This window comes from Vulpes vulpes, chromosome 14 (assembly GCF_048418805.1).
Source record: "Vulpes vulpes isolate BD-2025 chromosome 14, VulVul3, whole genome shotgun sequence".
NCBI classification, from domain to species: Eukaryota; Metazoa; Chordata; class Mammalia; order Carnivora; family Canidae; genus Vulpes; species Vulpes vulpes.
In genome coordinates, this window is record NC_132793.1 from 131,879,165 (window position 1) to 131,905,106 (window position 25,942).

The 25,942-nt window shown below is 38.8% G+C and overlaps 1 protein-coding gene across 3 annotated transcripts in view; it reads right to left on the reverse strand.

The window, feature by feature from the left end:
• TBC1D19 (TBC1 domain family member 19) overlaps window positions 1-25,942 on the reverse strand; it is a 144,161-nt gene that overhangs the window by 21,089 nt on the left and 97,130 nt on the right. For all 3 annotated transcript variants that reach the window (XM_072737937.1, XM_072737940.1, XM_072737939.1), the window contains 2 exons: window positions 8,219-8,303; window positions 5,487-5,531 (listed from right to left, as the gene is read on the reverse strand). In XM_072737937.1, coding sequence (XP_072594038.1) covers window positions 5,487-5,531; window positions 8,219-8,303 — 130 coding nt within the window. The remainder of the gene's footprint in view (window positions 1-5,486; window positions 5,532-8,218; window positions 8,304-25,942) is intronic.

Here is a 25,942-nt window from a genome sequence, read left to right on the forward strand (position 1 = left end):
TAGAGTGACACTTTCATTTCACACAATAGTTAAGGATGAACTTCAAAAAATGTTAGTCAGGAATTGAAGAGATGTCACTAAGAAGAATAGAGTAGGGAACTCCAAAACTCTATCCCTCTGCTAAAGCAATGGTTAAGCTGGCTAGAACTATTAGATCAACTTTTTTGAATTCTGGAATCTAATAATAATAAGAAAAACACTTAGAACCAAGGAAACGCTTAATGAAAAAAGCAGCTGCTGAATTTTGGAAAGAGCATTGTGGTATTCTAATTCACCTGCCTACCTTCACACATTGTCCAGTTTGGCGGCAGCTATGAAGATAGCCGTCCATGTTCCTGGGGCAGCTTGCTGGTCCCAGAGTGGGCAACACAGATCTCGAATCAAAAAATTGTGATTGTACGTTTTGACCTGTCTAGTAGCTCCCTGCCGGACTGGGCCAAAGGGGCCTCCCCACTAATCAAAAGGCCTTAAGTACGAATTTACTCGCTGCAGCTCCCTGGGGCAGGAAGAGGCCGGGGAAGGAGATATATGGAAGGATAAAGGCTTAGAAAAGCTCCTCTATTCAGGGGAATCTAGAAGAGACCTGAGAGGCACTTCAGCTTTCACCTCTGCCAGATTCCTGGGCTCTGCGCATGCAGGAAGCGATGGCTGATGAACTATAAATGGCCTGGCTAAGCCTTGAAGGAGTACCTCAACATAGAGCCAGCCTGCAAAGCCTGGATAATTTATTTATTTATTTATTTTTGGTTTCAGATGTTCAAGGAAATCTCGGTCAAATTACCAGCTGACCACTAAGCTAATGCAACTGAGACTGCAGTGGGCACTCAACACAAAAAATACCATCTTGACAAGAGCAGTTTTGAAAGGTCACTAAACAAACAACTAGTGCACAACAAGCAACGATGACAAATTCTGGGGAGGGGAGACAATCCAATTCCTAGTTACCACACTATAATATTCAAGATACCTAGTTGCCAACCAAAAATGTACCAAGCATGCAAAGAAATAAGAAAGTATGGCCCAAGGTGGGGGAGGATCAAGAGTACACTTCTCATGATGAGCACTGAGTAACATACTTATGGAAGTACACCCCCCCCAATCGCTATGTTGTACACTTGAATTAATATAACACTGCATGTTAACTAACTGGAATTAAAATTTTAAAAAAAGGATATCTCATTCACAGGAAAACAAGAAATTAATAGAAGCTGTCCCCGAGGAAGCCCAGAGGCTGGACTTACTAGACAAAACTTTAGATCAACTGTCTCCCTATCTGACCTGGTCCCTATGTCTCCAACCTCACCTTGTACCAGATGATGTTTTGCCCGCTGTCACCAGTCATGTTGGCCATCTTGTTCTTCAAACCATCAAGTACGTTCCTGTCTGAGGCCCTTAAACATGCTCTATATTCCCTCTGGAATGCTCTTTTCCTACCTCTTTGCACAGCTCTCTCTGCATATTCTGGTCTCTGTTCATATATTCTACATCCTCAGAAGTACTTTTCCTGATCACCTTACCTAAGATAGCCACACACCCCCATCAATTTCTGTTCCCCTTCATTGTTCATGTCTTCACTCTCTGAAATTATTTCATTAGCTATTTATTTACTTGCTTACTGTTTGTCTCCCCCACTTGGATATAAACTCGACCGCAGGTACTTTGGGTTATTACTGCAGATCACCCACCTAGAATAGAAGAGGGAGCCAGAGCAGGGCTAAAGTATTAAATGAATAAATGAGGACAAGTTATATAAAATGAACAAAAAATAAAAACAAGAAAAGCTTATATAATTTCTGTGAAGAGTCTCCTCAGCTCAGAAATTCTGCCTACCAGTTGTTTAGTGAATCCACTAGGGAAAGCCTATCCACTAGCAAGGCCTCAACCAAGGTGAGAAGGTAATGTTCAGTGCCACAGTGGCCTGTCATTTCAACCCTAGGGAAGGCGATACAGGGAAGGAGGTGCCCCAGGTAGGCACCTGCCTGGTCAGGGATGGAGAGTGTATCAGTGAGCTGCAGGCCAGCCTCTCTGTATAGGCCCCTGAGACCAAGGAAGTCAGGCCAGTTCTGGTGGTGCTGGTGGTGGTGGAGGTGTCCCTAAGATTTTAAAGTAATCCTATCTTTGGCAGAAGTTGAGTAAGTAATATATAATATTGCTTTGTATTGCTGTGAGTAAAGTATAAAGGGACAACACTCTGACTAGCTTTTGTCTCTTCTTATTCTGCTGCACTGCCCAGAGAAGAGAGTTCTCTCTGATTCTGGTAACGTTCTAAAATAACCTGAAAGAAGAAATTATCCTGAAGAATTAAGGTTATGAACAGCTATAGGTTTACCACATTTCACATTAAACTGTTCTTATTCTGAATGAAAATCTTTCTAGAATCCTTTATACACATCTTCTTTTTCAATATATTAGCCCCTTCCTTTTCTTCTAAAAGACACTCTAGTGTACACAGTAACGTCTTCTGAGACCATAGGGCATGGTGATCAAGAATACTGAAGTCAAAGAGCTTTCGCCTCAAAGCCTGGCTTTGCCGCTCACCAGCTGGGCAAGGTGACATGCCATGCCTCAGCTTCTTTATCTATAGATAGGAATAATATTAGTACCTGCCTCAGTAGGTACCTGTCTTGTAGGGACTAAATGAATGAACACACGCAATGTGCTTACAGCACGCTGCCTGGTACACAGTACTGCTTGGAAAACGTTAGCTGCTGCTGCTGTGGCTACTGTTACTATTATGACAGCAATATTTTTCCTTGATGCCTTGAGTTCCTAATAAAAATCTTAAATTATGATGGTAGGTTACAACCCAGTGAGACCTTCTAAATAGTCATAAGGTTATTGGCCTTTACATAAAATGGTCCCAGGCTGACTTTCTGGATTGCTCTTACATGCTGGTTTATAGTTTTCCTTTGTGAAGCTTCTAATTCTCATTTCCACTGTTGTTAGTCATTTTTCCGATCTCTTTTGTCCCTTTCCATGCTTCCACTTTTGTAGGAGCTATAAAAACCGATTAAATAAAGCTTGTTAAGTAAAAGCTAATATTTTCCTTTCCTTATTTTTAAAAAAGATTTATTTATTTATTTATTTATTTATTTGAGAGAGAGGGTGTGAGCAAGCAAGTGGAGGGGCAGAGGGAGATGGAGGGGGAGAGAAATCCCAGCAGACTCCTCGCTAAGCTCAGAGCCCAATGTGGGGCTTGATCTCATGACCTTGAGATCATGACCTGAGCTGAAGCCAAGAGCTGGACGCTTGGCTATGCCACCCAGGCGCTCCAGCTAATGTGTTCTAAACTAAGTTGAAAAAGCTCTCTTAGGAATGGAGAGAGGAGGAACTTGACTCCTGGATACCTCTTTTGGCTCTTCAGAGGTATTTTTCTTCTGCTTTCCTAATTCTTGGTTAAGCACAAAAGATTATCTAAAAATTATGTTTCCAAGGAGGCAGAGATATAACAAATAAATGTTAAAATTAAAAATCCTCTAATTTAGTTCAAATAAATACTCATTAAACTCCTATGATGGCTAGATGCTGGGGGAACAAAAATGAATGATATGGCCTTAAACCTCAAGAAGCTTGCAATCTAGAGGGGAAGATTAAACATAAACAAATAATGCCAAGATAATATAATAAGAAATACCAAAGATTTTCACACTGGATACTATGGGACTAAAGAAAGGGCCCTTAACCAAACCTGCGGATGCGGGAAAGCTTCCTGCAAAGGTTCATGTCTGAGGTGAGCCCGGAGAGCAGGTGAAGAAAGGCTGACTGAGTTGTTCCATGCATGAGAACGGAGAGGTAATGAGGCAGGAAGCAAAACGGTGCTCTCAGAGCACTAGGGGTGCGTGTGCGTCTGCATATGGGTAGCTAATCACTTGATATTGCTATGATAGAAGAAAAGTGAGACAGGAAAAGGCTAGGAGTCAGACTGAGTAGAAGCCTGAGCCAAAAGAGGGCCTCAAATGCTGGGCCAGAGGCCTGGACATTACTTGTGAAGAGATGGGAAGCCATTCAGAAAACTTTAAGGAGAAAAATGGCAATTTTTAGGTTTTCCTTTTAGATGTAAAAATCAGCACTGTGAAGCAAAGCAAAGCTAGAAAAGATTGAAAAAAGAGTGTCTGTTGCAATTAATAAGCTGGAGATGGTAAAGCCCGGCTGAGAACAAGGCAGCAGTTGCGGTGAGGAAGAGAGGAAGGAGAGGTCCCAGATGCATTTTAAAGATAAAATTGGATGGCCCTGGTGACCTGATGAGGGGGACATGCGACTTTGAGGAGTCAAGGATAACTGCCCAGCTTTAGGCCTTGAATGACTGGTTTCGATAAGAGTACAATGAACTGGGAGAGAAACAGGACAGTCTTTGTTTTGTTCTTAATTTCATCTTGGTTTTGTTTTCTTTCTCGGATAGTGGGTATAGGAAGATAAATGAATGAGTTCATTATTACAGAGGTCAGAAGTGAAGACGTAAATTTTAGAGTAATCAACAAATAGAACCAAGAAAGCAGGTGAGGAAGCCCAAGGAAAATGTGTGAAAAGAAGAGAGCAGAACAAGGGTGGGTGGGACATGAGAGAACACTGATGCTTCAAGAGGGGCAGAGGATGGCCCCTGGAAGGACCCGGGAGGGTCACACCAACAGGTGCACGGAGAGAACAGTCCATGAGAGCCAAGTATGACTTTCACATGGAGAGGCTGATAAAGAAGAAAAATACACCCAGCAGCCACTGCATTTTTTGAGCACTCGCTGTATCAGTCACTGTGCTGCTGAACTGATTGTGTCTCATTTAATCCCTGTGCCAGAGGATGCATGTGCAGCTCAGCAAAGTCATGTAACTCACCCAAGGTCATGGGGTCAGCTGGCGGGAACTGGCATCTGAACCCAGCTCTGCTGCATTACAAAGCCCGTGTTCTTAATTCTGCTGGGGTGAGAGGACTTCTTCAGGAAACAACTTAATAATATCACAGTGAGGAATGTCCTATATTGCTTTTCCAGAAAGCAGATCTTAAAAACTGTCCAAGCATTTCAAAGGCACACTTATTATCTAACGTGGTCATTATACATTTGATCACTTTCTGTAGTCCAAATAGATTATCTTGGTGATATATTTCTTCAAAATATTTCATTTCATAAAGACCACACTTGCCAAGTTATGAGAATAACAAAGTGTAACAGCTGGCAATGCACTACACTGATTGGAGCACTGCTGCTGTGAAGTCACAAGGAGGACAGTGGATGGACCCTGTCGGTGTCCTTCAGAGGAGAACGAAGCACCCTGGACCCGAGTCTGCTCAGCGTTATCAGACATCACTCCTGGTTTTCAGGAGAGCCAGAGAGGGTACCACAAACAAGGAAAAGTTCACTTAAAATAGGTATTCTAGAGAAGGTTTACTTTAGATAATAATTTATTATCCGTCTCAACAGAGACAAGGTCACATTTGTTATAAAGGTTGTAATGTTCCTATTTCCCACTAGAGGAAGCAATCGTATTACTCTTACCATTTGGTGGATAAAAGACTGCATATTCTTCTAGTCCTAGTTTTCCTGTAAGAAAAACCACAGAAGGTTTCAATATGATTAAAACAAATCTTTAAAAATTAACTAATTTTGTGGGTGTACTCATAATGGGATTTAAAAAAACTACTACAGTACAATCTCCTTTCACTTCCTTTCAGGATATGGATTTAATTTGAAAATCTACCAGCTAATCTTTTGATATTAGCAAATCCTTTCCTCAAAGTTAATAATACAAACTTAAACTATGAACAGTTGATACAAAATAATTAAAAGAACAAATGCTTTCAACTTCCTTAAGCATTTAAGGAGAGGCATCTATTTAGAAGCATAGACTTGTTTTGCTAACTAATAATAATTCTAATCTATTCATTTGAGTAAGGTCTAAGCTTTGTAATGCCTCATTAGTTTACATTCCTTTGGAATGTGCTAAAAAGTTAAAAATTAAATGCCTTAAACCATATAGTGGTAGTATTTTCTGAATCCTGAAACAGTTCATGTAGTCCAAAAACTTCACCATAATCAAATGTTTAAAGTAGTTTTAAAATATAGCTTCCCCTCAACTCATAAAGTTCTGAATTTTTTTTTCCTTGTCTTCCATTGAGTATCTTTAGGTAGCTTTTATCTTGATAATTTTTTTTCTAATACCTTTGAGTCTATTGAAAAGTCTCATGCATTCTTGTACTTGGAAATATTTTTTGTTGTTTTTGTTGAGTGGTGGCAGAGAGGAGACAAAGAATAAGGAGCATGAGCAATTTAGGTTAGGGTGGAGACCACAAGGACTGAGCTTGTAAGGAAAGAATGGAATAATGAGAAGTAAATGAGACTGGGGGGAGAGATGGATGATACAGAGTAGCAGCTGGGTACTAAATTCGGGGCTAGGTGAAAAACCCCTGTAAATTCCCAAGTGATAAGAGACTGGGAACATCTGTTGTTCTATTGGTGTGACTATGGTGGACTTCTGGATGGTGACTAGTCACTGGAAAGACCAAGTTATGACTAGAATCTTGGAATTTTCAGTCCTATATGCCATTTTCTAGAGAGGGGGACAGGTGCTGGAAATGAGGTTAGTAACTGACCCTGCCTACACGAAGCCTCTGTAAAATCCCAGTAATGAGGCGTTCAGAGAGCTTCTAGGTAGGCCAACAAATCAACATGGAGAGGGTAACACACCACAACTCCATGGGGCAGAAGCTCAGGACTCTCCCAGACCTCGCCCTATGTATGTCTTCATCTGGCTGTTCATTTGTATCCTTTATCATGTCCTTTCATAAGCTAATAAATGTCCATGTTTCCCTGAGTTCTGTGAGATATTCTAGCAAATTAATTGAATCCGTAGAACAAGTTTTGGAACCCCTCATCTATAGCTGGCTGATCAGAAGCACAGGTGATAAACTGGATTTCTGATTGTCGTCAGAAGAGTGTATATGTGTGTGTGTGTGGGGGGTGGCAATCTTGTGGGATGGAGCCCTTTGTCTATGGGATCTGATGCTGTCTCTGGGTAGACAGGGTCAGAATTGAGCTAAATTATAGGAAATCCATCTGGTGTCTGAGACTTGCTTCTTGTTTTAGGGAAAATTCATACATATTTGGTGCCAGAAGTAGAGTGTTTTATGATTATACACGGTACACACAGTAGAGAAACACAGTAGGAAAGAACTAGGTTTTCCCTACATAGGAAGGAAAAATCAGTTTTTCTGATGCAGTAAGATATAGCCTAGTTCTTCAGGGACCTATGATTTTGGGGTGGAGGACTGAGAACCCTTCCACATGTAGGGAGTATGTGTAGGCTAATAAATATGGGGTAATTGGAATAATCAGGGAATCAAAGTTAGCTAGTTTAAGACAAGATTGGCTGACAGGACCCTAAAATCTTGGCTGAGTACAGAGATGAGCCCTGCAAATAATTAAATTCTACAATCAGCTTTTTAGCAAATGATGTTTAATAAGCTAACCAAAGGTTTCTGTAAGCTCAGTTTAGGAGCAATGGGGTTGAGAGGGCCCCCAAGTTGGGGTAAGCCTGACCCTAGTGCCAGGTAATGTAGGCCTCTCGTAGGGCAGGGGTTGTAGCAATCAGGCACACAGACTTGGGAGGTACGGGGGAAAGTTTCTTTCTTTATGGGAACAGCAGAACGGGTTATACGCTTTCAGTGCTGGGCATTCACCACTTAATGAAAAGGAGAAATTGGGAAAGGCTTCCAGCTGAAATTAGATCTGTTGTCAGGTGATAGCAGGATATTGAAATAGCAATATCTTGTGGGCAGCTAGTGATAAAGAAGAGAAGAAAGCACTGAAATAGAAATTAGAGAGCTAAGAGCATATAAATTACATCAAATTTTAAGTGTGGTAGACCATTTTGAGGGAAGGAATAGAGAAGGTAGAAAAAGCAAATTCGTGTGATAAGCCTGTAGGTAGGAGGGAAAATAAAAGTCAACAGATATGATAAAAACAGCAACGGAGGAGAGAGTAAACAGGAAAGATAGAGGAGGTAACTCTCAGTGCTGCTCCTGGGAACCCCTTGCCTGTGATTGTGAGGAGCCGCTTGGCCGGGATGTGACTAGGAGGGAAAGTATGGCTACAGTAATCTGAGAGAAATCTTATTAAGTAGTTTACAATAAAAAATTTAACAACACCAATAAATGCTATAAAATATAACAGTCTTGGTATGATTTTGTAGGTCTCAAGGAATACTTCCTTGCTGTTAACTAAAATTTTACCTCTTATGTAGGACTTCGGTGGTGAAGCACTGTTGTATGCAAAATGACCCAACACGGATGTATCCCGGGAAAAACAAAGTAACACCTGGGTGCAACAGTGGAAGAAACAAACAATCAAGCATTGTTTTAGAACAGGTAATTCACTGCTATTTCCCACTTGGAAGGCACGGAGGGAGAATCTTTCCTAGTCAGCAGAGTGCCTGGAAATGGGAGGAGTGCCCTCTATCGGTACACCGACGCTAAGTGTTAGGCCGGGTATGATGGCCCAAGTTCACCCACAGATTTCTCACGTACACCTCGAACAACAGCAGATGAAGTAAGTTACTACCAGCTGATTTTGATTCTTTTATTGTGTTTTCTATCTGGAAAAGAGAAACAGCTGGGGGACATTTAACCCGATGACAAATGTAGAGGGGGGGCCCCTAGCTAACTAACTACCAGCAGCACTGAGTAGTTTGGGAAGTGCAGGAAACTGGATCTAGAGTCTTTGCTGGAATGCAGCAGCAGGCAGTTGGGTATGTCAGGGTGGGAGGAAAGGCAAGTCATGGTATCTAGAAGCGATGGCAGCTGCAGAACAAGTGGCAGCCCAATACAGGTTAGCAGCTGGTTGTCCTGCCCAGCAGGTGGAGTGTGGTGTCTGCCTGCAGATGAAAATAGGAAGGGCAGAAAGTCCGGATCAAGGATGTCCTTAGGAGGAACCGAGTTGTTGACACCAGCTTGGAACTTGGGGGCAGGAGGTTGATCCCAAGGTGATTAGTGACAGGAAATCCGGGTCCTGGTATTGAAAGACCTGGGATTCAAAAAGATGTTACTGAGAAAAGACCTGGGAATGACAGGAAAAGCCAGAAGCCCAGTTAACAGACTAGGGGCACGAGGTCAGGGTTGGACAAGCAGCAGGATCCAACGGAAAAACTGTGGGTGCCAAACAGAAGAAGGGAGCCCCGCTTTAGAAAAAGAATTAATAAGGAGACTGAGCATCAGTGAGGCCCAATGGTGAAATGTGTACCAACCACTGCCACGGATTTATTTTTATGTTTTAAAAGACTATACAAGCAATTCATGGGTAAGGCAAAAATTAGAAGAACAGATCATTAAAAAAGACAAAATGCCCATAAACCGACCTGTGTTTGTATTCTGATGTATATCTTTTCAGATTGCATTTATACACACATTTTGCAAACAACAGAATTATGCATGCTGTTTCATAATCTACTTTCTCTCAATAATATAAAATAAACATTTCCTGCCCACATTTTCTAATGTTACAGAATATGTGCCACTATATGGATAAACAATAGTTTATTTAACCTATCTTTTACCATTGAACATTTAATTATTTCCCCTTTTTCCCAACTATAAGCAAAGTAATAAACTTCCCTATAGCTAAATATTTGTATATAATTTTATTTAAATTCCTAAAACTGGACTAGCTGTCTGGTCAAAGCAATGGGCATTTTAAGTCTAAAACTTTTGATGTAAAAAAAAAAAAGAAATATATATAAAAAATCCATTAATTTTGTCAGACATAATGATCAAACTTCCTACATATATAGTGAAAGGTAAGAATACTTACTGCTAAAAATGAATTGATTTGGTGAGTAATGATTTTACCTTTGAGATAAAGATGTAGAAAATATCCGTTTTATAAAATACAGTCATAGAATTTATTATAATAGGAATAGATTGTAAATTTTACAAAAGTATATAATACCTTATTAAAATATATGCCTTTATTTGATTGAAGTCATGTTAAATTTTTATCTGTGGGTTTTATCCAGCATATCCAGAAATAGTTAGTAATTTGGGGAAGTATTCAATTTATACCTAAAACATCACTAACCATTTACTACTTCCAGCTGTTTGAAGATTTATTTCTAGTAGATATAGTCTAACTATTGAGAATAACCGAAAAAGTATGCTTCTTAATAAATATATCAGAAGAAATGCAAAAATAAATAAATAAATAAAAATAAAAAAATAAAACTTTTGATGTATATTGTCAAACTGTCCTCTAGGTAGAGTTTGTTTTTATTTGTAATAAACACAGTGGTAAGATAGTGTACCTTTTCCCTTATTCTCATTGAAACTGGTTATTAGCATTTTAGAAGTAAAAATAGCATTTTGCTTTAATTACTAATGAACACTTTTCCATTGCATTTCTTTTATTATTTTCCAGCTCATCACCTTAGTCCATTTTTAAAATGGATGTTTATAAAATTATTGATTAAAAAAATAAAATTATTGATTTAAATTTTCTGTATATAAAGAATTCTAACCTTTGGTGTAATAATATGTTAGGAATGACTTTCCTCAAACAGTTTGTTGTTTTTGACATAGAGATGTTCTTAATTTTACATGCTGAAATCTACCAACACTTTCATGCTTAGAAAGCTCCTCCCCACATTTAAAATAGTCTCATATATACACACCTGGATTACAAAAGTTTTTAGTATTTTCATCAAATATTTCTAGTTCTTCCCCTTTGCAGATATATGTCAGCCTGACTTTTCTGACCACTTTGGGGTTCGATGTGGCCCTGTGATTTGCAATTTAAGTCAATGAAATACATGACACTTGAATATTTCTATATATAAGTTTCAAGAACTAGAGCAATAACCATGTTTCCCTCTTTGTCTCTGCACAGCAACCCTTGGTTCCAGATAGTGGATACTAAGTTCTGGAGTAAAAATGACACAGAGCTAGGTCCAATCCTATCAAATGGACATGACCATGAGCAAGAAATAAACCTGTGTTATTTTAAGCCACTGAGATCTCAGATTTGTAGGTAATTCCAGTATAATCTAGTGCCTCCAAAATTTCCAAAACAGGAAATTTTGTCTAGCATTTTTTTAGTGGCTAGAGAACAACAAAAATTTATTCTCTCACAGCCCTAGAGACCAGAAGTCCAAAATCAAGGTATTGGCAGGGCCATATTCCCTCCAAAGGTTCTGGTAGAAAATCCTCCCTTGCCTTTTCTGCCCAGTTTCTGGTGTCTCCAGGTGTTCTTGGCTTGAAACTGTGCAACTCTAATCTCTGCTTCTGAATTCACATTTTCTCCTTGTCCCCTCTCGAGGCTTTTCTTCTTCTTCTCTCTCTCTCTCTTTTTTGATATATAGTTGACATAAAATGTTATATTAGTTTCAGGTGTATAACAGTGATTTCACAATTCTATACATTATACAATGTTCAGCTTGGTAAGTGTAGTTGCCTCCTATCACCATACAAAGTTATTATAATATTATTGACTATATTCCTTATGCTGCACTTTTCATTCCTAGGACTGATTAATTTTATAACTGAAAGCTTGTGCCTCTTATTCACCTATTTGCCCATCCTCCCACCTCTCTACTGTCTGGCAGCCATCAGTTTGTTCTCTGCATTTATACATCTCTTTCTGTTTTTTGTTGGTTTATTTGTTTTGTTTTCTTAGATTCCACATATAAATGAAATCATACGGTATTTGTTTTCCTCTGTCTGACTTATTTCACTTAGTATAATACCATCTAGGTTCACTCATGTTGCTGCAGATGGTTAAGAATGATGAACGGAAAAAGAAGGTATGGTATATAAATACAATGGAATATTACTCAGTCATAAAAAAGAATGAAATCTTGCCATTTATCTAGAATTTCTGATAAATTCATTTTGTGGTAAAATCAATAGCCCATGTGGAATTTATTTTGAAACTGCACTGCTAGGGGTGCCTGGGTTGCTCAGTCTGTTAAGTGTCTGCCTTCAGCTCAGGTCATGATCCTGGGGTCCTGGGATCAAGCCTTGTGTCAGGCTCCTTGCTCAGCATGAAGTCTGCTTCTCCCATTCACTTGACCCCTCTCCACTCCCCCCCACTCACTCTCTCTCTGTCTCAAATAAAGAAAAAAGAAAACAAACTATACAGAGTTCAAATTCTAGCTCCACCAGTGTCTTAGCTGGGTGACACTGGGCAAGTTATTAGAATTCTTGGTGTTTCAGTTTCGTCATATGTAATATGCATATCATAATAATACCTACATCAGAGGCTATTGTGGGGATTAATTAATATACATAAAGTGTATCAAAGTGCCTGGGTAGCACAGTTGGTTGAGCATCCGACTCTTGATTTTGGCTCTAGTCATGATCTCAGGGTCAAAAGATCAAGCCTGTATTGTAGGAGTCTGCTTGAGAATTCCTCTCTCTCTCTCTCTCCCTCCTTGCTTTTGTTTCCTGTCTTTCTAAAATAAATAAATAAATCTTAAAATGTGTGTAGGACAGTGCCTAGCACATGGTGAATCTTATTAAAATGTTGGCTGCAATTACTACTACTACTACCACTATTACTTTAATTTTATTCTGTCAAATAAAAAGTGCTATGGAAACACAATAAGGGGGAAATGGAAAAATATGGATGCCATTTAAGAGAGTCGTCAGGGCATGCATCATTCAGAAGATAACATCTAATTAAAGACTTGAAAGGACTTGAGAAGTCTCTACAGCATTACCGAGGCTTCCATTTATATTGTATTGCATCTAGACTTCTTCCTCTGCTCAATCCTGCTTCATTCACTGTCCATCTACAGGCACTGATCCCAAGAGCACTCCCTAATAAATTTTTGGCATGCTAACCTCAATCTGAGTCTGCTTCCCTGGAAACTCGTCTTGCAACATAGTGGAAGTGGGGAAAGTGATCAAATTCTAAATATAATGTCAGAAACATAGGAATCAAGGAGAATTCCAAATGGAAGGATGCCTGATTTGAATTAAGTGGAAAGATGGGGTTACCACTAACTGAGATAGGGAAAGTTAAGTGGAACAATTTTGAGAGTGAGATCAGGGCTTCAGTTTTCAACATACTAAATTTGAGATATCTGCAAAATACCTGAATGAGGTATTGAAAAGGCCGTTGGAGATACCAGACTGGAGTATGGGAGAGAAGTCTGGGCTGAAGATATAAATTTAGAAGTTATCAACATATAGATGATAATGAAAGTCACAAGACGGTTGAGCTTGGTGAAATCAGCAAGTGAATGGGTATAACTAGAGAAAAGATCGGGAACCAAGACCTGGGACACATTAATGAAGGAGAAGGGAAGGAACCAGTCTTGGAGATTGACCTCATTAGCATGGGTCCCTTTGAGTGCTGGGAATTGCTAGGAAGTATAGTGTGCTCTAAGTAAGGAGGGCAAGTCAGGCTGTGATCAGAAAACACTTCGATGTATGCATTTCCAGTAAACTGCCTAATAAGATCTCAGAAAAAAGGGACCTGAACCTCTTATTTTCCTCTTGTTCTAAATAATTATGCATGTGTGTACCTAATTATGATTTATTTGTAATATTATATTCCCTATCTTTAAAAGGTTTCCCAAATTGTATGAACTTAAGTTCCCAAAATGCTAGGTCTGCCTCTGGTAACCAGTAAAATAAGACAAGAACCAAAAAGATGTAGTGTCTTAAACACCAAGTGAAGAAAGGACACAACTGGGTCAAATGCTATTAAGAGATCAATTAAAAGGGGGACTGACCATTGGTCACTGGATTTAGTTATTGGGGACCTTTGAAACAACTGTTTCAGCTCAAAAGGTAGAACACCATATACAATGTTCAGTATCTGATTTTTTTTTAACGGACCATGAAATCTCAGATATTCTTTCATATTAGTATGTATGAATATATTGCTGCTTTACATGGAGCTGCTTCATTGTATTTCTTATAAGTATATACCATAATTTATAAATGAACATTTAAGTAATTTTCAATTTTATGCTATTTCTGACAATGCCAAAATAATTTGCCTTTTATTGTGTTATTTTCACATATATATGAATATTTCTGTAGGACAAATACATAGAAACAGATTTGTCCAGTCAAAGGATACATGCATTGAAAACTGTGATGAATATTTAGCTACATAGTCACATTCTTTGTTATCTCATATCCAGCATTTCTTTGTTAATAGTGTGAGTGAGCTCAGCCTCTTATGTTGTCTGACTCTTTATTTTCCACTGTATATTCTAAATGATTACTTCTCATATTTAAAAGAGTAAATAACTTTAATATTTTATTTTGTAAACACACATTTAACTGAATTATTTTATCCTAATAGCTTTCAGTTAATTCCTTTGAGTTTTTATGTATCTATACTTGATAAGAATTTTATATTCTTTCTGATATCTATAACTCTAATCTATTTTTTTTATCTTATTCATTGGGTAGAAATTCCAAAATGATTCATGTTCTTTCTTTGTTTTAGTGGGATTATCTCTAGTATTTCAACATTAAGTAACATTAATTTATGTTAAGATGGCAAATGTTGGTTTCACATAAATATTATTTATATGTCAGGAAAAAAATACTTCCATTCTTTTACAATAAAGAGTGCAAAAAAAAAGGATGTTAGAGTGCATAATGGTGTTAGTATACTTAATACTACTAAACTGTAGTTAGAAATGGTTAAGATAGTAAATTCTATGTTGTGCTTTTTACAAAAATTTCATAAAATAGTTATTAAATACAGTCTCAAATATGGTTTGGGCATGTATTGACATAACCATATATTTTTTTGTTGAGGTATAATTGACTTATAGTAACATTATTAGTTTCAGGTATACAACATAATGATTCGATATTTGTATATATTATGAAATGATTATATCATTTTTAGTTTTAGACTTATAATTGTGATGATTATTTGGCAATAATTTAGTAAAATCATTAGGTTCTAAAAAATTCTAAATCTCCTAAGATTTTTTCAAATCAGTAAATAATGTTAATCTCTTCTCTTGTCAAACCTTCTTGTACCACCATGGTGGGTAAAATAATGTCTCCCCCAAGAGATCCCCACATCTTAATCCCTGGAACCTGTGGACATGCTATCTTACATGGCAAAAGAAGTTGTGCAGATGCAATTATCTTACATGGCAAAAGAAGTTGTGCAGATGCAATTAAATTATTTAGAGGAAGGGATTATTTTATTTAAGTTTTATTTATTTATTTTTTAAGATTTTACTTGAGAGAGAGGGAGAGCACGCGTGGGGTTGGAGAGGAGGGGCAGAGGGAGACAGAGAAACAGATTACCTGCTGAGCAGGTGAGCTTCACACTGGGCTTGATTCCAGGACCCAGAGATCATGACCTTGAGCTGAAGGCAGACACTTACCTGATGGAGCCACCCAGGTGCCCCTTAAGATTTTTTGAAAAGATTTCTATTTATTTTTGAGAGAGAGAGAAAGAGAGAGATTGAGCAGGCTGGCATAGGGGCAGAGGGAAAGGAAGAGAGAGAATCTCAGGCAGGCTCTATGCTGAGATTGGAGCCTAATGTGGGGCTCAGTCCCAGAATGCTGCGATCATGACCTGAGCCATAATCAACAGTCAGACGCTCAACCAACTGAGCCACTCAGGCGTCCAAGGAAGGGATTATCTTAGATTATTTTGTTAGATCCAAAATAACCACAAGGATCCTTATAAATGAAAGAGAGAGGCAGCAGGGTCAGAATCAGAAAAATTTGAAGATGCTATCTGCTAGCTTTGAAGACAGAGAACGGGACCACAAGCCAAGGAGTACAGGTGTACTCCAAAAGCTTGAAGAGGGCAAGGGAATGTATTCTCCTTCAGAGCCTCCAAAAGGAACACATCCCTGTCAACACCTTGATTTTAGCTCACTAAAACTCATTTCAGACTTCTGATCTTCAGAACTGTAAGAAAATAGAGTTGTTTTAAGCCAGTAAGTTTGTGGTAATTTGTTATAGCATCAATAATAAACTAATACAATTAATATAACTAATATAGCTAATATAATAAACAAATACAACTAATAATAAACTAATGTAATTAAAGTAAAATAATACAAAAGGGAAATATAGTTAGAAACATCTTCCCAGGACTGCTTGGAGGGAAAACAATTTCTTTCTTTTTTTTTTTTTTTTAAGATTTTATTTATTTATTCATGAGAGAGGCAGAAACACAGGCAGAGAGAAGCAGGCTCCTCGCAGGGAGGCCAACACGGGATTCAATCCTGGGACCAGGATCACGTCCTGAGCCAAAGGCAGACACTCGACCACTGAGCCACCCAGGCGTCCCAGAAAACAATTTCTAAAGAGATGTTTGTATTAACTTTCCCTCAGCAGGCTGGTGGGAACATACTAATGTTAGGAGAAGATCCGGGCTTAAATATATACTCCTTGGATCTCTGTTGCCCTAGAGAAGACAAGACATCTGAGACTGCTCTAGAGAGAATATTGGTGACTGTAAGGTGATAATGCCAGAGGTGGTATGTCAGACATTATGTTCTGGTGTGCCACCCTAGCGTACAAGCAAAGATCTGCCAACTTCCATTCTAACTTGAGTTGTTTTAGCTTCTGAGATTCTAATTTTGTATTTGCCAGGAAGTAACAGTTCAATTGTAAGTTTGCTATGAAATTTTGTCATTATATAAGGATGACAATTTCAATTAATTAGAAATTAACTAGCAAGTTAACTAGAAAGCTAAACTTTTATTACTTCCTAATTAAGTAAGAATTAAATTTTATGAGGATAAGGTTATACATGGTAATGATTTACTTTATTGCGGAGAGCTGTAAGAAACTACATGTAAGTCTCAACTATGGTTTATACAGCAAAATTAAACCTAAAATGTCCACAAATAGCTAATAAAAGATTTGCTTGAGCCTACAGTTTTTAGTCTCTTAAAAACATATTTATGGTGAATGTGTCAAAGAAATAAGTTATTTATGTAATAAAAAAGCACATAAGAAACAATGGATATCCATCAGAAATCACTTTAATGTGCAACTATTACACAATTTTTTCATTTGTGGCTCTTCCATTTTTATTCAAACCAATCTGGAGAATTTCAAATGATACATTTCAAAAATGATTTTTTAAAACACTCTTCCCTGATTTAAATTTTCATAAATTAAAGGGCAAACTGGCTTATAAGGACTTTGAAATTGGGCAGCCTCGGCCCGAGGTCCTGGTAGCTGTACTGAACTTGGGCTCTGAGCCTCTACTTCTGTATCTGTAAAATAGGAATAAACCTACCTTACAGGTAAGAATTAGTTATAAAATACATAAAGTATCTAGAGCAGATCCTGGAACCTAATAGGCAATACATAAATAAATGACAGAAGTGCTGACAATCTCACTTGCAATGATTGGAAAATACTGGGAGAAAAAAAAAACAAGACTTTTTTTTTTTTTTTTTTTCTGATCTAGTTACTTGCTTAGGCCTGGGCTCTCATCTTCTTATCACATTCTTATAGAGAAAACAAACATTTAAAATCGTTCCCTTCTCTGTCTCCCTGACTTCCAATCTATGCATTCTTTCTGTTTGACTAATCTGAATTTCCAGAACCTCCAAGTTTGTGACTACTGAAAACCTGAAAATCCAGTCATTCCTGATTCTGACAGCTCTCTCAACCTGCATATTTAGCCAGTCACCAAAATCTACCTGATAGTTCACTCTTCCTTCCTCTCTCCTTCCAAGTGTTTATTGAACACATTCTGTGTGGCGTGGACTGTTCAAAATATATTGTATGTGACGTGGTAAATGCAATGGAAAAAAGTAATGCAGACATGAGGGATAATGCATTCACACATGCACATGTATTTACTGGGAGAAGTCTGCACTTAAGTTAGAACCTAAGGGTCAGGAAATGAACCTCAGGTAATAAGGCTTTTGGCAGAACAGCTGCTGGGAGCTCACAGGTAAGCCTAAAGTTTAAGGGAGAGGTCCAGAAAATGGGGAGTTATCAGTACACAAATGATACAAAGCAGTGAGAATAGATGAGATCACTGAAGGCAAAGATCCGAGGGTACTCTAGGATAAGAGTATTCTTGGGGTACTCTAGGATAAGACAGGGAGAAGAGGAGAAATCAGCCAACGGAATGAGAATGCCAGCTAGTAAGATAGAAGGAAATAAAGAACAATATCCTAGAAAATAAGTGAAGAAAGAGAAGACAGGGAGAGGGGATGATTAATTGAATGAGATAAGATGAGAAGTGGGAACTAACTATTGGATTCAGCAATATGAAGTTGCTTGTGACTTTAGAGGAACAGTTGGGCAAAAAAAAAAAAAAAGTAATAAAGGAGGACTCCAGAGAGAATAAGATAGGGGGATCCCTGGGTGGCTCAGCGGTTTAGCACCTGCCTTTGGCCCAGGGCGTGATCCTGGAGACCTGGGATCAAGTCCCACATCAGGCTCCCTGAATGGCGCCTGCTTCTCCCTCTGCCTGTGTCTCTGCCTCTCTCGGTCTCTCATGAATAAATAAATAAAATCTTAAAAAAAAAAAAAAGGGTAGAAATTGGAAGTAATATCTATAGATTTAAAAAAAAATTATTTGAGAGAGAGAATGAGCAGGGGAAGGGGCAGACGGAGAGGGAGAAACAGGCTCCTGGCTGAGCAGGGAGCTCATGTGGAGCTTGATCCCAGGACCCTGGAATAATGACCTGAGCCAAAGGTAGATGCTTGACTGACTGAACCACCCAGATGCACCAATATCTACAGATTTTTTAATAATTTTTTTTAATTTTTTTATTTATTTATGATAGGCACACAGTGAGAGAGAGACAGAGACACAGGCAGAGGGAGAAGCAGGCTCCATGCACCGGGAGCCCGACGTGGGATTCGATCCCGGGTCTCCAGGATCGCGCCCTGGGCCAAAGGCGGGCGCCAAACTGCTGCGCCACCCAGGGATCCCTACAGATTTTTTAAAAGAAGTTTTGCTGAATAAGGGAACAGAGGAATGGGGCTGCAGCTGGAGGGAATATGGATCAAGAAAGATCTTTGTTTTGGGGTGCCTAGGTGGCTCAGTCACGTAAGCGACTGCCTTCAGCTCAGGTCATGACCCCAGGGTCCTGGGATGGAGTCCCACATTAGGCCTGCCACTTTCCCTCTGCCTGCCACTCCCCCTGCTTGTGCACTCGCTTTCTCTCTCTCTTTAATAAATAAATAAAATCTTAAAAGAAAAAAAAGAACCAGACATTTCTTTTTTAACATTTCTATTCTGAAGTGACCATTAAACTGTACTACCCCTATAATTTATGTCTACTTTAACTATATTTGCATGGACCATTACATAAACTTGTATCAGAGCATTCATCAAATTATAACTATGCATTTCCCTTTCTCCTCATTTTCCACTAAAATGTGAGCTTAGTAAAATCTTTTAATGTGGCACCTAACACAGGGTCTATATCAGAACACAGTCAATATAATGTAACAGGGATATATGAATAAATGCTACTTGATTGCCCCCCCCTTTTTTTAAAGATTTTATTTACTTATTATTCATGAGAGACACAGAGACAGAGGCAAAGGCACAGGCAGAGGGAGAAGCAGGATTCCTGTGGGGAGCCCGATGTGGGACTAGTTCCTGGATCTCCAGGACCATGACCTGAGCCAAAGGCAGATGCTCAACCAGTGAGCCACCCAAGTATCTGCCCTGGGCCTTTCTTAAATTCCATTCAATGGCATTAAAATATCTGTAAGTATGGCATACTCTAATATGTCAGTACTGCTGAGTATGTGTAGATAAGCCAAGCATAGAAGATTTGTCACACAACAGAATGAGTAAATCCCCATGTCTTCCCTTTACTACACAGAAATTCTTCTTTATGAATATTTTATACACTTTGGACCACAAGTTAGCTTTCATAGGTTGTCAGGGTGTACTAGAACCCCAAACTGATTAAATTACCTGATTTACTTCTGTGAAAAAAGGAGCATCTTCTGTTTGAACACATTTTAAAAGTGATAATTTAAAAATTTTAACATCACAAAGTATTTTTAAGAATTTAATGGAAAATAAAAACTAAACTTTGGAATACTAAAAGTTGACCCATCACTTGAAGCATTATTTCTATAATATGAAGTGTTGTTGCCTATAACGTTTAGGTAACTAACATGAGTCACTGGGAGCAGTGCCTGGTGTATCCTTGTAACATAGTCCCAGATTTCCCTTAAAGTGGGATTACTGGAGGTTTTGTCAACTATCTATGGACACAGCAATGTCACATGCCATCTACTTTGTAGTCTAGTCAGAAAACTCAATAAATGGATTATGACCCAGGACATGGCCAGAAACATTAAGTTTACTCCATTTTCATCAGCAATTTCCTCACAGAGCACTTTTGTAGCTAGGCAGTTCTGCCAAAGGAAAGACAGTAATTAATGATAAATAAATAAAACCAACTATGCCTTCTCTCTCTCACACGACACACACACATATATGAATAATTTTTCCCTAGAAAAAAATCAGAACTCAATTTCTGATAACAGAATATTGTTTTCAATACACACAATAAACATATATTTTTACTACATAAAATGAACTTCTCTCTAATAAGTCAGACTAATTATAAAATAAATCATTAAAAGATATGATCATGGAAAATGTTTCCTTAATAATGATCTACATGAGGAAAATTTAGTTCTGCATAATTCCCAAAGATAAAACTTACATAATTATCCTTTTCTTTATTTTATAGTGCTAAAGATCTACATTAAAGCTTATTTAGTGTGATTACTGAAGTACTAAAAGTAGCAAGGCCGTGAGATCTGTGAAAAATATTATGTAAAATTAAAAAAATACAATCAGGATTGAAATATTGATAAAATGGAAAATAAAGGTTAAAGCACACTCCTATGGTATTACTGTTTGTGATATGAATTAATATCCAAAGCTTCCCATAAACACCGTAAAATAATTTCAAAACATTTTTTGTTGTTTTGTCTCCCTAGCTAGAATGTAAGCCCATCAAAGGTGATATAATTTACATATAATATAGAGATCAATAAAGATCAGTAAGTATTTACAGATGTAAATATTATGCTTTTTTCAGAGAATACATCCATTGTTCATAAATAATTCTGTTGTCAGACTTAGTTTTAAGTTTTCTTAGTCAGTTATAAGTTAATGGGAGAGGCAAAAATGAATATCTATATCCCCCTCTTTATCTATAGGGAATATATTCCAAGACCCCCAGTGGATGCCTGAAACCACAGATAGTACAGAATCCTAAATACATAGGGTTTCATTCATCTGGAATGAATCTCGATGCCTAGAACCGCAGATAGTACAGAACCATACACACTACACACACACACACACACACACACACACGCGTGTGTGTGTGTGCGCGCTATGCTTTTTCCTACATATGATAAAGCTTAATTTATAAATTAGACACAATAGGAGATTAAGAACAATAACTAATAAAGTAGAACAATTATAACAATATAAAAGTTATGTGGACAATGTCTCATAGTGTACTCAAGTTTCTTCTTTTTGTGAGAATGTGAGACCAATGAAATGCCTACGTGATGCAAGGAAGTGAAGGGAATGATGCAGGCATGTGATGTAGCCTTAGGCAACTATTGACCTTCTGACTATACACAGAAAGAGGATCATCTGCTTCTGGACCACGACTGACTCTGGGGAACTTAAACCATGGAAAGCAAAACTGTGGCTAAGCAGGTATCCCTGTACCTTCAAGGGTCAATTCTGGCACTTATTTCAAGAAATTGTCACTGCTTTTGCCAACATTTGTTGTTTCCTGTGTTGTTATTTTTAGCCATTCTGACTGGTGTGAGGTGGTATCTCATTGTGGTTTTGATTTGTATTTCCCTGACGCCAAGTGATGCAGAGCATTGTTTCATGTGTCTGTCGGCCATGTGTGGGTCTTCTTTCGAGAAATGTCTGTTCATGTCTTCTGCCCATTCTTGACTGGAATATTTGTTTTTGGGATGTTGAGTTTGAGAAGTTCCTTGTATATCTTGGATACTAGCCCTTTATCTAATATGTCACTTGCAAATATCTTTTCCCATTCCATAGGTTGCCTTTTAGTTTAGTTTTGTTTTGTTTTGGTTTTGTTTTTTGCCGTACAGAAGCTTTTTATCTTGATGAAGTCCCAAAAGTTCACTTTTGCTTTTGTTTCTCTTGCCTTTAGAGACATGGCAAGGATGCAGAGAAAGGGGAGCCTCTTACACTGTTTGGTGAGAATGCAAGCTGGTGCAGCCACTCTGGAAAACAGTGAGGAGGTTCCTCAGAAAGTTAAAAATAGAGCTGCCCTACAACTCAGCGATTGCACCATTGGGAATTTACCCCAAAGATACAAAGGTAGTGATCCGAAGGGGCACCTGAACCTCAATGTTCATAGCAGCAATGTCCACAATTCCACAATAGCCAAACTGTGGAAGGAGCAGAGATGTCCATGGACAGATGGATGTATAAAGAAAATGTGGTATGTATACACACACACACAATGGACGAATACTTACCAATTATATGATGTGGATGGAACTGAAGGGTATTATGCTGAGTGAGATAAGTTAATTGGAGAAAGATAATTATATGGCTTCACTCATATGTGCAATATAAGAAACGGTGCAGAGGATCTTGAGGGAAGGGAGGGAAAACTGAATGGGAAGAAATTAGAGAGGGAGACAAACCATGAGAAACTCTTAACTCTGGGAGACAAACTAAAGGTTGCTGGAGGTGGGGTGGGGGGGGGAGATGGGGTAACTGGGGGATGGGCATTAAGGAGGGCATGTGATGTGATGAGCACTGGGTATTATATGCAAATGATAAATTATACACTACATCTGAAACTAATGATGTACTATATGTTGGCTAATTGAATTTAAATTAAAAAAAGAGAAATTGTTACCACTCTCATTTCAAATGATAACCTTACTGATTCTGTTCACTGAAGGAGACAGATTGGTTTGCCGGCAATTCCCTTTACCACCACTAGAAAGCTTTTGTAATTATAACTTGAAATTGACAATCCATTTCTCTCCAGTCACCCAAGGAGATGGAATCATCAACTTTACACTTTCTCTACCCACACACTGAAGCAGAATAGTCAACATGCTATACAAATCATGTCTTTACTGATCTTTAGTTGATATTATAATATATAGATTCATATGTTTAATGTTGTAACAGTTTCATGTTCAGGATCAAAATAATTAGCACAGGAAGAACCAAAAAAATTTAAAAAGTTAGTTAAAATTTTTGCCAAGAAGTAGATACATAATTTGTTTGGTTTCGTTTGTTTTATATCTTTACTACTGAACAACATTAACTAATCTGTTTCCCTCAGGAGTCATCACATTTAGACCTAAACTCAAATTAAGGAAATCCTGAGCCCTGTACAATGACAGCCAATAATTACTAAAATTAAGCCTTCAGATAAAAGAAGAAAGCTTCCTTCTCAACAATGGAAAAAAAGTAATCAAACCTCATCAATGAAGAAACATGATGTTAGGATAAACATTTTCATTCACGTATCTATGGAATGATATGCACTGGAGTTAATGAGGACCAAAAAATTATGGAATTCATACAGGAGAGAGAATCAAAAAAATAATCGAATAAGCCATAATAAGAGCTATGAATAAAAGGTATGAAAAGTCCTCATAGTACTTTAAAAGCATACTTCAGATGGCTGTGACCTTATTGTGTGTGTTTGTGTAGGGAAATAGGGTATAGATCAGGGAAGGTATATGTGAAGAAATGATACTTTAGTTGACAGCAGAAGGAAAAACAGGAATTTACTTGGGGAAGAAGAGAGAGTAACAGACTTTCACATCAAAGGATGTGCTTGAGGTAGAAAGGAATGCAAGGAACTTGAGGACAGAAACAATCAGGTCGGTTAGAATACGTCATGGTCAGGACAGAGGTAAACAGTGGGCTGGAGAGGAGCCAGGTCTGGAGGGTCCTGGAGGGTCCAGGCCTCAATGGATTTTGGTCTTTGGGTTTTAATAACTCAGGTGGCATGAACGGACTGCAGTTTTTAAAAGACCACGCTGGGTAATCAGATAAGAAAGAGAAATAAAAGACATCCGAATAGGCAGAAAAGAGAAAAAAGTAAATTGTCTTTATTGGAGATGATACTGAGACAAGGGAAACCAAAGGAGCCCCATGAGTAAAAAAGTTGGTTTCTTTTGCCCTTTGCTTCTTTTCCGAACGGCTTCTCTTCTTGCTAGGAGCTATACCCCTGCCCTCCACATGCCTTCATGTATGTCCTCCTTGTAAGGGACAGAGAGTTAATGATTTCTTTGGAGTCTTCCAGCACAACAGATATCATCTAAGGAATGACCAGGTGAGGCCATCATGTGCATATTTCAGACCACTGTCACCAAACACTTTAACACTAAGACCTCTGGCTCTAGGGAATAAGTGACTATGACGGACACCTGGGCGCTGTCCTTGTTTTGACCAGTTCCTGAATGCCTGAGAAGACACGTGGGCCGACCACAATGTCAATAAAAACCCCAGACCCCAAGCAAAGGCTCCCTTGTTTCCTTTCTAAAGCTCCTAGACACTTCATCTGATCTGCTCCTTCTCTCTCTCTACTCCGTCAATAGACTGCTTTCACCTCCTGCTGGCTCGTCTTTGACTTCTATCCTGTGTGAAGCCAAGGATCCTCTTGGCTGGTCCTGTGGGACCTCCTCTGGGTCCTCAGACTCAGCTTGCCTGCATCATCTTGGCGACCACAAAGGGAACCTCAGAGGAACAGCGGTATCCCCAAATTGAGTCTTCGAAGCCCAACTTGGGTTTTGGGAACCGGTAAGTTCCTCCTCTGGGAAACAGAGCTGGTTTAATGCTGATAGAATTTTTGCCATTCTCCAGGGAGGAAGAGAAACTGGGAAAACTGGTCTGTGAACCTGCTCTTCCTACTCCCCACTCTCTCTGTGCTCTGAAGCTCTTTTTACTCTGGCTTCAAGGCTGTGAGTTGTCATGAGAGATTGAGTCACTCAACTCTGAAGAGAAGGGACACTTGTTCCTTCCTGCTGAAAGGTGTTCTTAGGCAACTAAGGACCAAGGGAAGTGTCAGAGATTATTTGAGACAGGTATGGCCATGGTATTAATTTTTGGCTCATCCAGGGATCCACAAAGAGGGGTTGATCATCCAGTGCTCAGAGCCTCCACGGTGGTTTTAGACTGCCACTAGGAGAAACTAAGATGATAAGTGGGGAAGATAGGCACCACTGGTGACTGGAAGTTCTCCCCGTACACGTGGCACATTTGATTCACCACATGTTTTCCCTAGAAGAGAGTCTGGACTTCTCTCTTTCTCTCTCTCTCTCTCTCTCTCTCTCTCTCTCCCCCACTGCCAAGTGGATGTCTCATGGCAATTCATGGAATTATACTGGGGATCCTGTTGAGGATCAAAACTCTTAGAATAAAGAATGGTCCCGGTGCCCCCAGATGCACTGGGTTTTCAGGTTACAGGGATGAGACACCCAGCAGGCTGGTCACTGCCAGGTGGAGGTCTTCTTGTTGGATGAGGGGGGAGAACTGTGGCAAGCCAACATGGCATCTTTTGTATCCTTTTGCTCACTATGCCAGATTCTATTACTCTGCTACACCTATTTCTACCTCTCTGAATTCTTGCCTTTTTCACCCTTTACATTGTTCATCCGCCATTGAGCAATTACATTTTCTGACCATAGTATTCAGCATTAGCAGGTTTCCCTATCCTTGAGAGATTACCTTTCCTTTTGGTTTCTAAGAAACTCCATGACTTCTATCTGATTCATGTGGCTGGGGCCACTGTGGCCAATGACTGTCTCCTCTGCCTTAGATCTCTGACATCCTGAACAATTATCATCCTGAACAATTATCTAGAATCTTATCCTCTCTTTGCCCCGATCTGACTCCTTGCTTACAGTCCTAAATGGGGGCAACAGTGAGCATTCCAATGGATTCCCATTTGTTACATAATTAGGCACAATTTATGCTGGAGA